The following is a 13,000-nucleotide window of genomic DNA, read 5'->3' on the forward strand; positions in this document are numbered from 1 at the left end:
CGCCTCTCTCACGAAGATAGCTGGGATAGGCTCCAGCACACCCGCGACCCTGGTGAGGAGAAGCGGAACACAAAATGGACGGATGGATATAAACAAACAACCCACGCAGGCACGGGCAGAACTAGCAAACTCCACACAGGCGGGGACTTGAACCCGGTTCCTCAGAACTGTGGGGTAGGTTTCCTAAATAGTCGCCCACCGTGCCGCCAATTAGTGAACAATTCTTCAAAAAAAGAGACTTCAAGTTGTTTATTACCACCCAGTTGAAGCTTACTGTCAAACTAAACATTAAACAAAGAGAATTACACTTTGTGTGTTTCAAACAACCGCATAAGTTTGCCTTAAAGTCAGCTAGTTTAATGCTAGCACATAATGGGAAATACCATAGACGAGCTAATGAATAGCAACAATGTGGCTGTGTTGCCATGCTTAAAGCAAGGGATATTTTAACACAATTGGTGCATCAATACATGTAGACGTATAAAAATATCACAGACATTTTTTATCCTGTGCGGAAAAACTGTTAAAATTTATGCAGATTACTGATGAATGATTTACTGTACAGCAGTGGTGAAATTGATCTTTGTGTGTGTGTGTGAGACTGAATTATACTGCTACCCAGTGGCCAAGTCACAGACACCAGAAGAAGCCGCAATGTATTAATCATGATGCATAAACTGTTTAATTCCTTACATCTGTTTTTCAAAGTATAAAAAGGTATAAGACTGGTATTTTTCTCATTTAAGAAATGCATATCATAAAATTTTGTTGGGTTTTTAGGGGAATGTCATTTCTATTCATGTCAGTTGTGTTTTGAGTTTCAACAAGCATGGTATGGTAGGGAATTAAAGGTGTCACATTTTACCAAACCAACTTTTTCTAGTTTTGCGGATGTAAACATTGGCTCTATGGTGCCTCAGTGAACATGTAAAATATGCATGAATATCGTCCACCCATTCTCGAGTTCCAGACGTTTTTCTGGCCTGTGATCAGGTCATTTAAATTTCTCGAGCTTATCTACGTCACTAGCTTAGATCTCTGCCTACCTCTCCACTCCCGAGTCAGCGCTGTCAACATAACAAACACGTGTGCTCTTACAAGTAGTGAGGGTTGGGTCTTTGACACAGAGGCAACCAAACAGAGGAAAGGGGGCGATCTTAGCCAAATATGGACTAAGTGGATACAAAACTGGGTCATACTGAAATAGCTCTGAGATGGGCCTTTTCTGGATACTCGTATGACAAAACCAAAATGTTTTTTTTTAAATGAAATTGACACTTTTATACTAAGTCCATGTTAGAGAGTCACTCCATGGAGGTCTAAATAGCCAAAATATGGGACCTTTAAAGTCGTATCTGAAGGACATACCACGGTACAGGTACTTGGGAGCCTGATCATTAGCCCTATGATATACATTCGCTCTTTCTTTTAGTGATGAAATGCACCCTCCTACTGCTATTTGTGAGCTGTCTTACTTTGTACAGGAGAAACTATGTGTTGATGTTGTTCATGTGAGAGGCGCCAATTTAAGAAGCAGATGGTACTGTCTCTTTGCCCAATGACACATTGTGTTCTTTGTGTAACTAAGTGCCTTAATGAACTTATGAGAGGAGGTAACACAGCCAGCAGTACAGCGCAAGTGTTGGCCCAACTCACTTTTGGCACCTCAACAGGAACTACTGTATCTGGAGCAAGTTGGGATTACGCCAAGTACTTATACATCACCTGCGCAATTTACCATATAGACTGTAACGCTGAAAAATGCTAATTTCACAACTAGAGGGGTTTATGAGCGATCAAGAAAACAATACAAGAAAGCATAGTGGACATTTGATCAGACACATTACGTGTGCTTCCAAAATAGCAGGGCTCATGATTACGCTTTGTCCTTGTCTGGCCAGGAGGGAGTCGCAAGTGCAAATCCCAGTAATCCTTGACAACAAAAATTACACTGTTGGATTTGACGGCTGCTGACACACACACACACACACACCCTGCTGCCGCTGCTCTACTCTCCAGTTTGATGCACACCATGCACACAAAAATGACATGGGTGCCTCAAGAGCATTGCGATGTTGTCACACATTTTCAGGTAGATATTTGGACAGTGGGAGACATCCGACCCTCAAATCAAAAGTTATATTCTATATTTTAGAATATAAATATTTTATATTTTACTTCAGTAGGTTTTTCAGATATCTGTATTTCTGATGGATTTTAACCTTTTTATTTTATTTTCAGTACGAGCCCTATAACGCTCAAACGACTCGTTTGAAACGAGTCCAAGTTAATAAAAGATGGAAACTATTTTGTGTGCAGAAATTATTTTTTTTTCATTGTGCCGATTTAACAAAACAGGTATTGTGTGTATACAGTAAACCCGCGGGTATTCGCAGTTTGTCATTCGTGAATTCGCCTTTTTGCAGATTCTGGGGGGACCATATCTTCCATTATTCGGTGCTTATGTACTCAGCCCAAAGCCATTTCTAATATAAATACATTGCTTTGGCCCCATCCTGTGACATGTTGGGGCCAAGGAACTATGTTGAACTGAGGTGAGGAGCTTCATTTAGTCAGGCTGTAGCCTTTTCTGATGGGCAACAGTTGCTTTGCTGCCATTTTATGGCAGCATTTGGCAATTACAAACGCTCATTTATTTGCGGCCTTATCAACAATGTAATTGACGGTAAAACTTCATTTTTACTTCCGTACATTATTTTTATTTTTTTTTACTTTTTTTCAGTACTTTTTACTTACATTAGGATTTGAATTATTACTTTTACCAGTCTTTTACGTACAAGTATCTGTACTTCAACTTGAGTACAGACTATACTTTTGCCATCTATGGTACTTTAATGAAAACAGACTTTTTAATTGCTTGTATACAAGCAGTTAGGTTCTCTAAGGCTCCTGCCCAGCCATAAAGTGTTACATTAAACAACAATTTTTTTTATTTTTAGCTGCCTATGTCTGTGCAAATTTCACATAGCCAGTTGGTTTCACACACATACACACCATTCAGTTACAGTCTGGACGCAGAGGGGCGTACATCCCCTTCAATGGAGGGACTCCCAGAATCTCCAGAAGTTTCCAATAATCCTCCAGGTCACTAGATTGGTTGCTCCTTGTTATTAAAAAAAAAGATGAAATAGTCGGGCGGCACGATTGACAACTGGTTAGAGCGTCAGCCTCACAGTTCTGAGGACCCGGGTTCAATCCCCGGCCCCGCCTGTGTGGAGTTTGCCTGTTCTCCCCGTGCCTGCGTGGGTTTTCTCCGGACACTCCGGTTTCCTCCCACATCCCAAAAACATGCATTAATTGGAGACTCTAAATTGCCCGTAGGTGTGACTGTGAGTGTGAATGGTTGTTTGTTTCTATGTGCCCTGCGATTGGCTGGCAACCAGTTCAGGGTGTACCCCGCCTCCTGCCCGATGATAGCTGGGATAGGCTCCAGCACGCCCGCGACCCTAGTGAGGAGAAGCGGCTCAGAAAATGGATGGATAGATGGAACCGCCAAAAGTGTCATTGTTATTTACATACATACACGTCTGAGCATCTTTGTATCGTTGCAAGATGACAAAGCACCAGTATTGTCTGATAGCTGTCTTTATTTCTTCCTTTGTATTGTTCATAATGCATCTTGCTAGTTTAGTCGGAAGCAGATGGGGGTCTTAGACTTTCGAGACCCCTGTGTCTTAAGGCCATTTAGTGTTAGTGAGATTGCGCTCAGGCTGCTTTTCACTCTTCCCCCTCGAAAGTAGTCTGCCTTCCGCTGGGCCGATAGTGGACCTCATCGTCGGAGTCCTCCACGTGGGCTTGGAAGCAGCTGTTACACTTGTTCTGCAGACGTCTACTGAGCTGGAAGGTGCGCTCGGTGTTTGAAAACGTGTATTCTTGTTCCTTCAGTTTGGCGTAGTAGTCGGAAAACTTGTTGAAAAGAATAGAGATGGGCATGCCATTGAGAATGATGCCGAACGAGATGCAGCCAAAGGCCACGCAACGCCCCAGGTACGAGATTGGGACCACGTCTCCGTAGCCAACAGTGGAAATGCTCACCTGGACAAAAAGGATCAAACTTAAAACACAACTGCTGGTTAAATTGGTTACATTTTGGTATACTGAAAAGTAATACAATTGAAGTGTTCAAATGTCAAAGAAGACACCTCCATTTTGAGTGAATTGAGTCAAAAGAGTTTGAGATTTTATTTTAGGTAGCCCTATCCTAAGTTAATATGTATTACCGGTAAGCAAGGAAGAGACGAATTTTGAAAAGAAAATCACGTCCAAAATGTTTACATAACTATAAAATTACACTGATATGGTAAGTATTATACTTTGTAAATAAAAATAAACAATACATGAGTGTACTAGAACTACTTTTAGAACAAAAGCCATATTTCTTTCGAGAATAAAGGTGCCTTTTCCAGAATAAAAAAATGCAATATTATGAGAGTAAAGTTGTATTTTATAAATTCACTTGTTAAATATGACTTCCCTTATTAAACTTTTACTTAATATCATAATATTACAACTTTATCTTGAGGAAAAATACAACTTTATTCTCGTAAAATTATTACTTTTTACTGTGACGAAATACGTCGTTGTTATGTATGTCTTTCTTTTTTTCTTGAAAAAATACAGCATTAGTCACATAACAACACAACTTATTTGCCTCTAAAAATATCCATTTGTTATTGTAACATTATGGCTTTTTCCTCTCAAAGGTAGGCAATGTCTTCATTCCTATGGCATTCAGGGCTACTACACACAGCAGTTATGTTTAGTTGCCATTAATATTATGAGAGGGTCCTTGGAACAATTTCACACACACCTGTCCTATCCAAACTGCTCAAAATGTAGAAACCATTTTCCTCCGATGGTGCTTAGTGCGATAGTCCTACCACTGATTCTTAGCCTGAACTTGACTTTTGGGGTCAAATTGCCCCCTCCAGACTAGATTACTGCAATGCACTTCTCAATGGGGTCCCCAGCAAAGGCACCCAAAAGCTGCAGTACTATATATTCAGAACAGTTCTGCTAGGATCCTGATGAGAGTGCAGAAATACAAGCACCTACACTGACTCCCCACCTTTACTCTCCTAGGAATGAGTACAAAGTGTGTCTTTTATTACCTCCCAATCCATTCGTGGTAATGCATCCCTGTACCAGACAGAGCTCCTCACTCTAAGTGGTAGAGAAACTGACTGGCTGGTTGACTTCAACTTTTTTGTTGTTGCTGTTGTTGAACAACTGTATGATAATTTGTTTATCATTATTAATTGATGAATGTTTTAGGAATGAGCTACAAATTCCCTGAAATCAGAATCAGAATCAGAATCGGAAAAAAAATTCCTTGTGTTTTTTGGACATACTTGGCAAAATAAAGATGATTCTGATTCTGATTCCAAGTATGATTCTTATTCTGAATCCGATTCTGATTCTGATAAAGTGCAGTGGAGTTCTAAGAAGAGCTTCACACATTGCAATTAAGTATAGTTGTGTTTAATGGTCCAGTGAACTTCCTGGCATTTCTAGAAGCCATGAACATGGACATAATGTATCAGAGTCGTGCAGTTGTTTGTTATTATTAAAATCATTCCATTTATTTATTGTGGCACCCACTCATTCCAAAAATGGGAGCCACCATATACGTAAATTATAATCCAGGTGATGTATGGTACACCGTCACATTTGAATGAAGAGTTTAAGGGGGGGAAACAAACACGTCAGAATCCTGGAATCCTTACCGCCGCCCACCACCAGGCATCTGGGATGCTGCTGAAGGGCGTTCCAGGCTGGTCCGCCTCCACTGAATGCATCAGAGCTGAGAAGGTGAAGATCCCCATGGCGATGAAGAGAAACAGACAACACACCTAAAAGACAATAATGCAATTGGAATGGTCAACAGAAATGGTCAACATTATTGATTTCACAGTTTTTTCACATCAATGTTATCCTGTTAAAAGAGTTCATTGGCTAAATTTGAACACGTTCAATATATGACAATATGGCCAAGATTTTGAGGGCATTTATCTCATTTTGGAAAGAATATTGATATTTTCAGTTGGATTTATATCTCGGCTCTGGCTTTTATTCTGATTAAGCCATTCTTTTGTTGAATTGGATGTATAATTATGATCATTGTCTCGCTGTGAAAGATGACATTATTCATTTTCAGCTTCCGAGCAAGTGTAAAATTGACTGATATTTATTTGTAAGCGGTCATCAGGCCTTCAAACCTTGATGATACAACCAGTTGATTTTTATAGAATCTATATTTTTCCTTTTCAGATGAATTGTACATGTTGTAATTCACATTGTTTTCTTTCAATGCTTCCAAATCTAGCCAAGGCACATATTTTACATTAGATAAATCTCATGACACATTGCCAAAATAAACATGTCATAGAAAGTTTATATACTGAAATATATACTTACTCACCAATTTACTTACTCATTGTGAAATGTGGGCCCATTTAGTTTAACACAAAGTTATTATTCAATTGTATGAAAGGAAACTTTCTTTCCTTTCCCAAGTTATTGGTAATTGTACATTCTGTTATCTAATGGAAGAGCATTTAATTGTTTTTTTCCGGTCACTATCGGACGTTGGCATAGATAAATGAACACAAATTCACAACATTGTTTGTAATAAATACACATTTTTGGCCCATTTAACTGAAATTGGATTATTTCCCACTGCGTTGGCTGGAAATCAAAGTGTACTTTATTTGTAGGGAGTTTTACATTGCTTCCTACCTGCTCAGAGCACTGGCGAATAGTGAAGCCAAACGCCCTCATGCCGGTAGAGTGACGGGCGAGCTTGAGGATACGGAAGATGCGCATCAGCTTGACAACTTTGAGCACCTTGCTGACTTTGCTGACCCTCGCCATGGCCTTCAAATCTTCCTGTGCGCTGAGGTCCTCCGAATCGATCACAAAGGTCTCAAACATGATCTGGATAAAGTACGGCATGACGGCCACCACGTCCACAAAGTTGAGGGCACTCTTGACAAAATGCTTGATGTCGGACGTGGTGAGCAAGCGCAAGAAGTACTCCGAGGTGAAGAAAAGGATGGAGGCGATCTCCACCCACTCCATGTAGGTTTTGCCAGCCAATTTGTACTGCCTGAGTTCGTTCACCGTGTTCATCGTCATGGAAACGATGGAGATGAGCACAAAGAGACTGGAAAACACAGCAAAGGCTTTGGCTGACATGGAAGAGTAAGGGTTCTCCATCAGGTCCCAGAGAATCTTCCGAATGTTGCCGAGGAACATGGTCTTGTAGCCCTCGTCGTCCTGATGAGGCTTAATCTCGTCGATCAGCTCCTGGTTGACCTTCAGTTGGTCTCTTATGTCATCCACCTTCTCTTCGAACAGAATACGGCAGCACCTGAAGAAAGCAAGAAGACGCACTGTAAGTCAGTGAGTACATGTGGCTCTCACAAAGCAAAAAAAAAAAAAAAAAAAAAATCAACCATACTACATGCTAAGTTGGGGCACTCGTAAGTCAAGGTACCAATTATCAGTGATTACCAAGCACTGTGCCACGCACGTCACATTTGTGTGTCGTGAACGATCCACAGGTCTGCTGTGGGATATAATCCAATTTCACTGGATTGTTACATTATTTGTTGACTGCAAATAATGTATCTTTGCTCATCTATCTATGACAGCAACATATAGTGACAGGCCCAAATTTCACATTGAGAAAGTACATTTGCGAGTAAATTGAGACAATTTCAGTATATACCGTATACAGGACAGTACTTTTTGTTTGCTGATGTGTCGAGGGTGTCCTAATGTAAAATATGTGGCTGTTCAGGGTCATGGGGAACTGGCGACTATCCCAACTACCTTTTGGCAAGAGGCTACTGGACACACTGGACTGGTCGCTAGCCAATCACAGGGCACAAATAGAGACAGACAACCACTCACATTGTGGAAACTGAGCCCACGCTGCCTGCACCAAAGTCAGGCAAGTGAACCACAACGCCATCAGCTTAACACCTGCATACTGTTCATTTTCCATGCACACATACTATAGATTTTGACCCGGGCCAAGAATATCTTCATAATTTGACCCAGGCCAAGAATATCTTCATAATTTGTCTATATCAAACCACAAATCTTTTCAGAATGTGTCAATAGCCTGTCTGGCATTAATGAATGGATGATTAATCCTTAGTCAAATGTTTTAGAGAAAAGGGAAAATTGATTTTTATTTTTGCTACATTGCAAGTACTTCCTTCTGTAGGTATTAGGATCTCACGTCTGTGTCAGGGCAACTTCTGACCTCCGGATAACTTCTGTTCCTTATGTTAGGTACTGTATGTTTGATTATTCTTATGGGGTTTAACACTGTTTCGAGATTCCCCAACGACCCTTCGAAGACCAACAGGTGCATGTTTCTGCTGGAAATGTGCAAACGTAGAGGAAAGACACAGTTCTCGGGACTGTTTCAAACCCACCATGAACACTGTCCAATAAAAATACACATACAGTATACATTACTTGGACTCTCCCACTGTTTCGAGATTCCTCCATGACCATTCTAAGACCAACAGGTGCAAGTTTCTGCAAATGTGGGGATAACACAGAAAGTTTTCAGGTCTGATCAAGCTCCACCTTGAACACTGTTATCACTGTTCTAATTTAAGGCTAAATTTTCCTTTGAATGTGTGGGTGAATGGTTTTGTCTATGTGCCCCGTGATTGGCTAGCAACGAGTCCTGCCCAAAGTCAGCGAAGTGTATTTAGGGTTATCAGTATTAGAGAATACCACACCTCGGAGTGTCCTTCAGTTTCAGCCCCCAAAAGGACATCTCTTCCTCAAAGTTGACAGGGCAGAGACTGTCCATCACCCACAAGACATTGCTGCAATAATAGTGGAAGATGTAGTGGAAAAACATTGGGTCTCTATCAAAAAAGAACTCATTGTTCAGAACGTTGTAGTCGTCACAGAGAGTCAGGCGCTTGGCTGGATCTTCACACAGTGCCAGGATTCCGATCCTGGTTTTGGGGTATTGGAGGACCAGATGTTTGGGGATGTGAAACACCTTCCCGCCCACGTTGAGGTTGACGATGTTTGGTTTCCTCAATTTTGTTGCGTCTTTGCTCGGCGCTTTCTGCTCATCCGGAGTCTCCAGGTTGTCCATGGATGTCCATAACTTCACAGAACTGTCCTGGGAAAACGGGAATTCACTCTCTTGTTCCTCTATGCTTTGTGAAAAGCTCTTGTCCCGTTTTACCGTGGCAAAAAGACTGGAGCGCCGTTTCTTCAGCACTTTCAACTTGGGTTTTATACTCTCCATCGTGACGGCTCCTCAGAACACCTTCAACCAAACAAACAAATCAAATTATGTGGGTGAAGTCAGTGGATGATAACCACAGCAATATTCCACAGAATCACCATTTAATCCGGATGTCGTCCTCTGGGGGTGACAAAATGCTTCCAGGTTGAAAAAGCTGCAGTGCTTGTCTCTCAGCATGTAAGAAGATCAAATGCATGAGTTAGGGATTCAGCCACCTCACTGATTCTCTAATCCTATTGCTGCTCTTTCTGTCCAAACGCAAGTTAAAAATACTGTTCAGAGGGATTAGTGTTGTGATTTAAAGCTTGAAGCTCTGACGATGACGAGAGTGTTGGGATGATGGTGCTGCATTACTAACGAAGCTGCGAGGCATCCAAGTCCATACCAATGATAAAGGCAGACTATCCGGCTCGATGCTGTATATCAAATTAGTTTCTCGAAGACACATAAGTGAATATTTGCCATTATTCTATGATGATTTAAAAAATTTAAAAATTTTAAAAAGGTTAAAGGAGCCACTATAATAATTTTCCAATCTTTAAAAATACTTACAGTGGCAATAAAAAAAAAGTCTAGGTGCCCCTGTTGTGTTCAAATTCCAGGTTTTTGTGATGTAATAAAATTAGTTTCGACACATTTTCCACTATTGTGACCTATAACCTGGAAAACACACTTGAAAAAAAGAAAATTGAGAAGGACAGTAAGGTTAAACAACTGAAGTAATGTGGTTGCACAAGTGTGCACACCCTCTTATACCTGGAAAGTGTCTGTGCTCAGAATTAACCAGTCAAATTCATGTTAAATAGGAGTTAGCACACACCTGCCTATGAATTATTTATTTAAATGGTGGCTGGTGTGTGCTGACTCACATTTAACATGAGTTTGAATGTGATTGGTTAATTCTGAACACAGCCACATTATAAGGGGGTGTGCAGACTTGTGCAACCACATTATCTCAGTTATTTTTACTTTGACCCTTGACTTTACTTTTTTTTTTCATTTGAGTTTCAGGGTCGGCGATTCTCAACTGGTGGGTCAGGACCCAAAAGTGGGTCACGGACAGGTAGTAAAAAATAAAAACTATGAATGGCGACATACTTACATACTTACTTACTGTTTCTTTATTTCATTGTTGTACATTCATTGTTCTCATAAAAAAATATTGTATTTACCATATTAATGACTTTAATACTGTGTTAGTGTATAGGTTAGTGATAGAGTTAGCGTGTTCTGACTTATGTACATATTTGTAGCAGCTGAACTCCATCGAAAACTAAGGACCCCATGTACAGTGAAATATTTAACGATTTATCTTGTTTGAAAAATAACTTTATTTTAACAGACACACATGAGAAAGGTAATGAAACATGTATTCATACATGGAACATGAGAGTGACAACATTTGAGAACCACCGGTTATAGTTCACATTAATGGTGGAAATTTTTTTGAAATTATTTATTTGGTATCATCTTATTTAGATCACAACAGGGTTGTGTAGATAATTTTTTTTATATATCAACAAATTTTTTTTGGGGGGAGGGGGGCTGAATTTTGAAGAATTCCAAGTTTAAGTATTCTAATTTCAATCTCTACTCAAGTTTCAAAATGTTAAGTTGAATGCTTGGATATGATATGCAGCAGTGTTGACTCAACAAAGAAAATAATGAAATTTTCAATAAAAGTCTTGCAAATTCATTCGAGTAGACCTTTTGTTTCTGTCAGTGTAAGGAAAGTAGATATCAAATTTATTTCGCTCTTTCTTTTTTATCCCTAACCTGTATGCACACATTTCAAATAATGATACTTGAATGCAGCACTTGTGTTGCGTTCTACATACTGTAAGAGAGACTAAGTGTGCATTCTGTACTATAATGCTAATGGTACTTGCCACAGTTTCATTTATGAGCATTTTATTGTTTTAATATATTTAAATTTTTATATATTATAGTTTCTCACAGATATAGCCTCATTTAATATTAAAAATGTTACAGTTTGATTAAACAAATTTCAAATCTTTAAACTTGAACGTCGTTGCGTCTTTTACATTTCTTCCGCGATTTCTGTGACGTCCTTTCCGGTCGAACCTCCCAACATGGACGCCAGCCGCGTGCAGCCGATTAAGCTCGCAAGAGTAAGAAAAGCTCTAATTAAGTGGAAATTACCCACGTCATGTCAATATCTATATAATATAGACGCCATTATCATACAACAAACCGAAATTTTGGAGTTAAACGACACAGTTTGGCCAGATGAGTTAGCGGCTTCGCGACTCCATTACGAAGGCCTGTTGGTCCTATTGCTAACTGCGGTGCTAAGCGAACGTTTCGTTGTTGACGCGTGGTTTCTGTTTGTCTCTTTTTCTTTATAATCTTCTAAGTATGCTGTGATAAATATTTGTTTGAAATGTTTAGGTTACCCGGGTACTTGGAAGAACTGGCTCCCAGGGACAATGTACACAGGTATGCCATGTTGACGGTGAAATGTTGGCTCAAATATTTTCCAGGGTTTATTAATATATAATTATATTATTGTATTAATATTTAAGTGTCTGGAGTTGAGTAATTGTATATTCTGACAGTTATGATTCTAAAATGGTTAGTTGTATGTGGTTTGTATTATTAATTGTTTACGTGTAATGAGTGGCCACTCTAGCTCTCTCCTTGCTAAAAAACAAAATGTATATTTATGCTGAATTTAAAATGCACCTGCCACTATCGGATGCAATATTGGGTTCGAATTCCAAAGCAGTTTTTGGTAAACTACATGAGAAGTTTTGTAACGTGACTCTAAATTGCTATTCATTTTACCTATTGCATATTTTTATTTTATATTTTGTAAACCTCATCTTTGAATGAACAATCCCAAATGTTAGTTTTTAAAACCCAATGCAGCCTTTGAGGTGAAAGGTTTGCCCACTACTGGTATATGGTCATAATAGAATTGCTCAGACATTGTGCCCTAAGCCTTTTGTTCACTACTGTACAGCAGTGTTTACTTCACCAAGGGACATATTTTACTAAATTAAAAATCTCATGGCACACCACTCAATCAATCAAAAAGATCACAAAATGTATACAGAAATAAAATACTGAAATATAGAATATGTACCATCTGCCTGTCGCTGACATAGATAAATTAGCAATTGATACATTATTAGTAATTAATAAATACTTTTTGGACACATTTAGTAAAATTTGATAGTTTCCCGCAGAAGACCTAATGATCACTGGAAATCTCTGCTCTAAAAATTATATTTGTGGCCTTTAAGAACAAATGTGCCATCTTTTTCGTAGGTCCGTGTTGAGTTCATGGACGACAGCAACCGTTCAATCATCAGGAACGTGAAGGGCCCCGTCAGGGAAGGAGATGTGCTGACGCTTCTGGAGTCTGAAAGAGAAGCCAGGAGGCTGCGATAGGTGGACTCGTCGCACAATATTCAGTCAGTGAATGTTTCTTTTGGCATGGCTTTTGTTTCTGCAGCTCAATTGCAAACCCCCTTGTATCTAATACATTGATCAGCGGGAATGTTACTTTGTTTTCTGACGGCGCTCCACCCCCACACAGAACCTACTGAAGTGGTGCTGACCAGACGCCGTTGAAGCAGATGATTTAGTCAAGTTTCACACGTTGAGGCCGACATCTCGCTTGTTCAAATGTTTTTCGAATAAATGTGGCCATTGAGAGAA

At 39.7% G+C, this 13,000-nt stretch overlaps 2 protein-coding genes across 3 annotated transcripts; one reads left to right on the forward strand and one right to left on the reverse strand.

Annotated features, from left to right (window-relative positions):
- Nucleotides 1-257: 257 nt before the first annotated feature.
- Nucleotides 258-9,536, reverse strand: si:rp71-39b20.4 (potassium voltage-gated channel subfamily V member 2). Of its 2 annotated transcripts, XM_061695167.1 has the most exons (5): nt 9,412-9,536; nt 8,787-9,334; nt 6,760-7,393; nt 5,748-5,873; nt 258-4,056 (listed from the first exon to the last, which is right to left on the reverse strand). In XM_061695167.1, exons 2-5 carry the CDS (start codon nt 9,311-9,313, stop codon nt 3,739-3,741), a joined length of 1,605 nt encoding a protein of 534 aa, XP_061551151.1. In that variant the 5' UTR covers nt 9,314-9,334; nt 9,412-9,536; the 3' UTR covers nt 258-3,738. The 2 variants fall into 2 exon arrangements, with proteins under 2 accessions (XP_061551151.1, XP_061551150.1); XM_061695166.1 differs by having other exon boundaries at nt 8,787-9,536.
- A 1,828-nt stretch (nt 9,537-11,364) lies between these two features.
- rps28 (ribosomal protein S28) lies at nt 11,365-13,000 on the forward strand. The gene is made up of 4 exons (XM_061694401.1): nt 11,365-11,445; nt 11,726-11,773; nt 12,608-12,753; nt 12,879-13,000. Exons 1-3 carry the CDS (start codon nt 11,407-11,409, stop codon nt 12,728-12,730), a joined length of 210 nt encoding a protein of 69 aa, XP_061550385.1. The 5' UTR covers nt 11,365-11,406; the 3' UTR covers nt 12,731-12,753; nt 12,879-13,000.

This window comes from Phycodurus eques, chromosome 13 (assembly GCF_024500275.1).
Source record: "Phycodurus eques isolate BA_2022a chromosome 13, UOR_Pequ_1.1, whole genome shotgun sequence".
NCBI classification, from domain to species: Eukaryota; Metazoa; Chordata; class Actinopteri; order Syngnathiformes; family Syngnathidae; genus Phycodurus; species Phycodurus eques.

What these genes read in the sequence shown, in the direction of transcription:
- si:rp71-39b20.4 (XM_061695167.1), bottom strand. Translation starts at nt 9,313, where the DNA reads ATGGAGAGTATAAAACCCAAGTTGAAAGTGCTGAAGAAACGGCGCTCC. An exon ending in AAACTGAAGGACACTCCGAG is followed by an intron (nt 7,394 to 8,786) that starts GTGTGGTATTCT and finishes TGCTTTCTTCAG; the next exon opens with GTGCTGCCGTATTCTGTTCG. An exon ending in ATGCCTGGTGGTGGGCGGCG is followed by an intron (nt 4,057 to 5,747) that starts GTAAGGATTCCA and finishes CTTTTTGTCCAG; the next exon opens with GTGAGCATTTCCACTGTTGG.
- rps28 (XM_061694401.1), top strand. Translation starts at nt 11,407, where the DNA reads ATGGACGCCAGCCGCGTGCAGCCGATTAAGCTCGCAAGA. An exon ending in AGCCGATTAAGCTCGCAAGA is followed by an intron (nt 11,446 to 11,725) that starts GTAAGAAAAGCT and finishes TGAAATGTTTAG; the next exon opens with GTTACCCGGGTACTTGGAAG. An exon ending in CCCAGGGACAATGTACACAG is followed by an intron (nt 11,774 to 12,607) that starts GTATGCCATGTT and finishes TCTTTTTCGTAG; the next exon opens with GTCCGTGTTGAGTTCATGGA.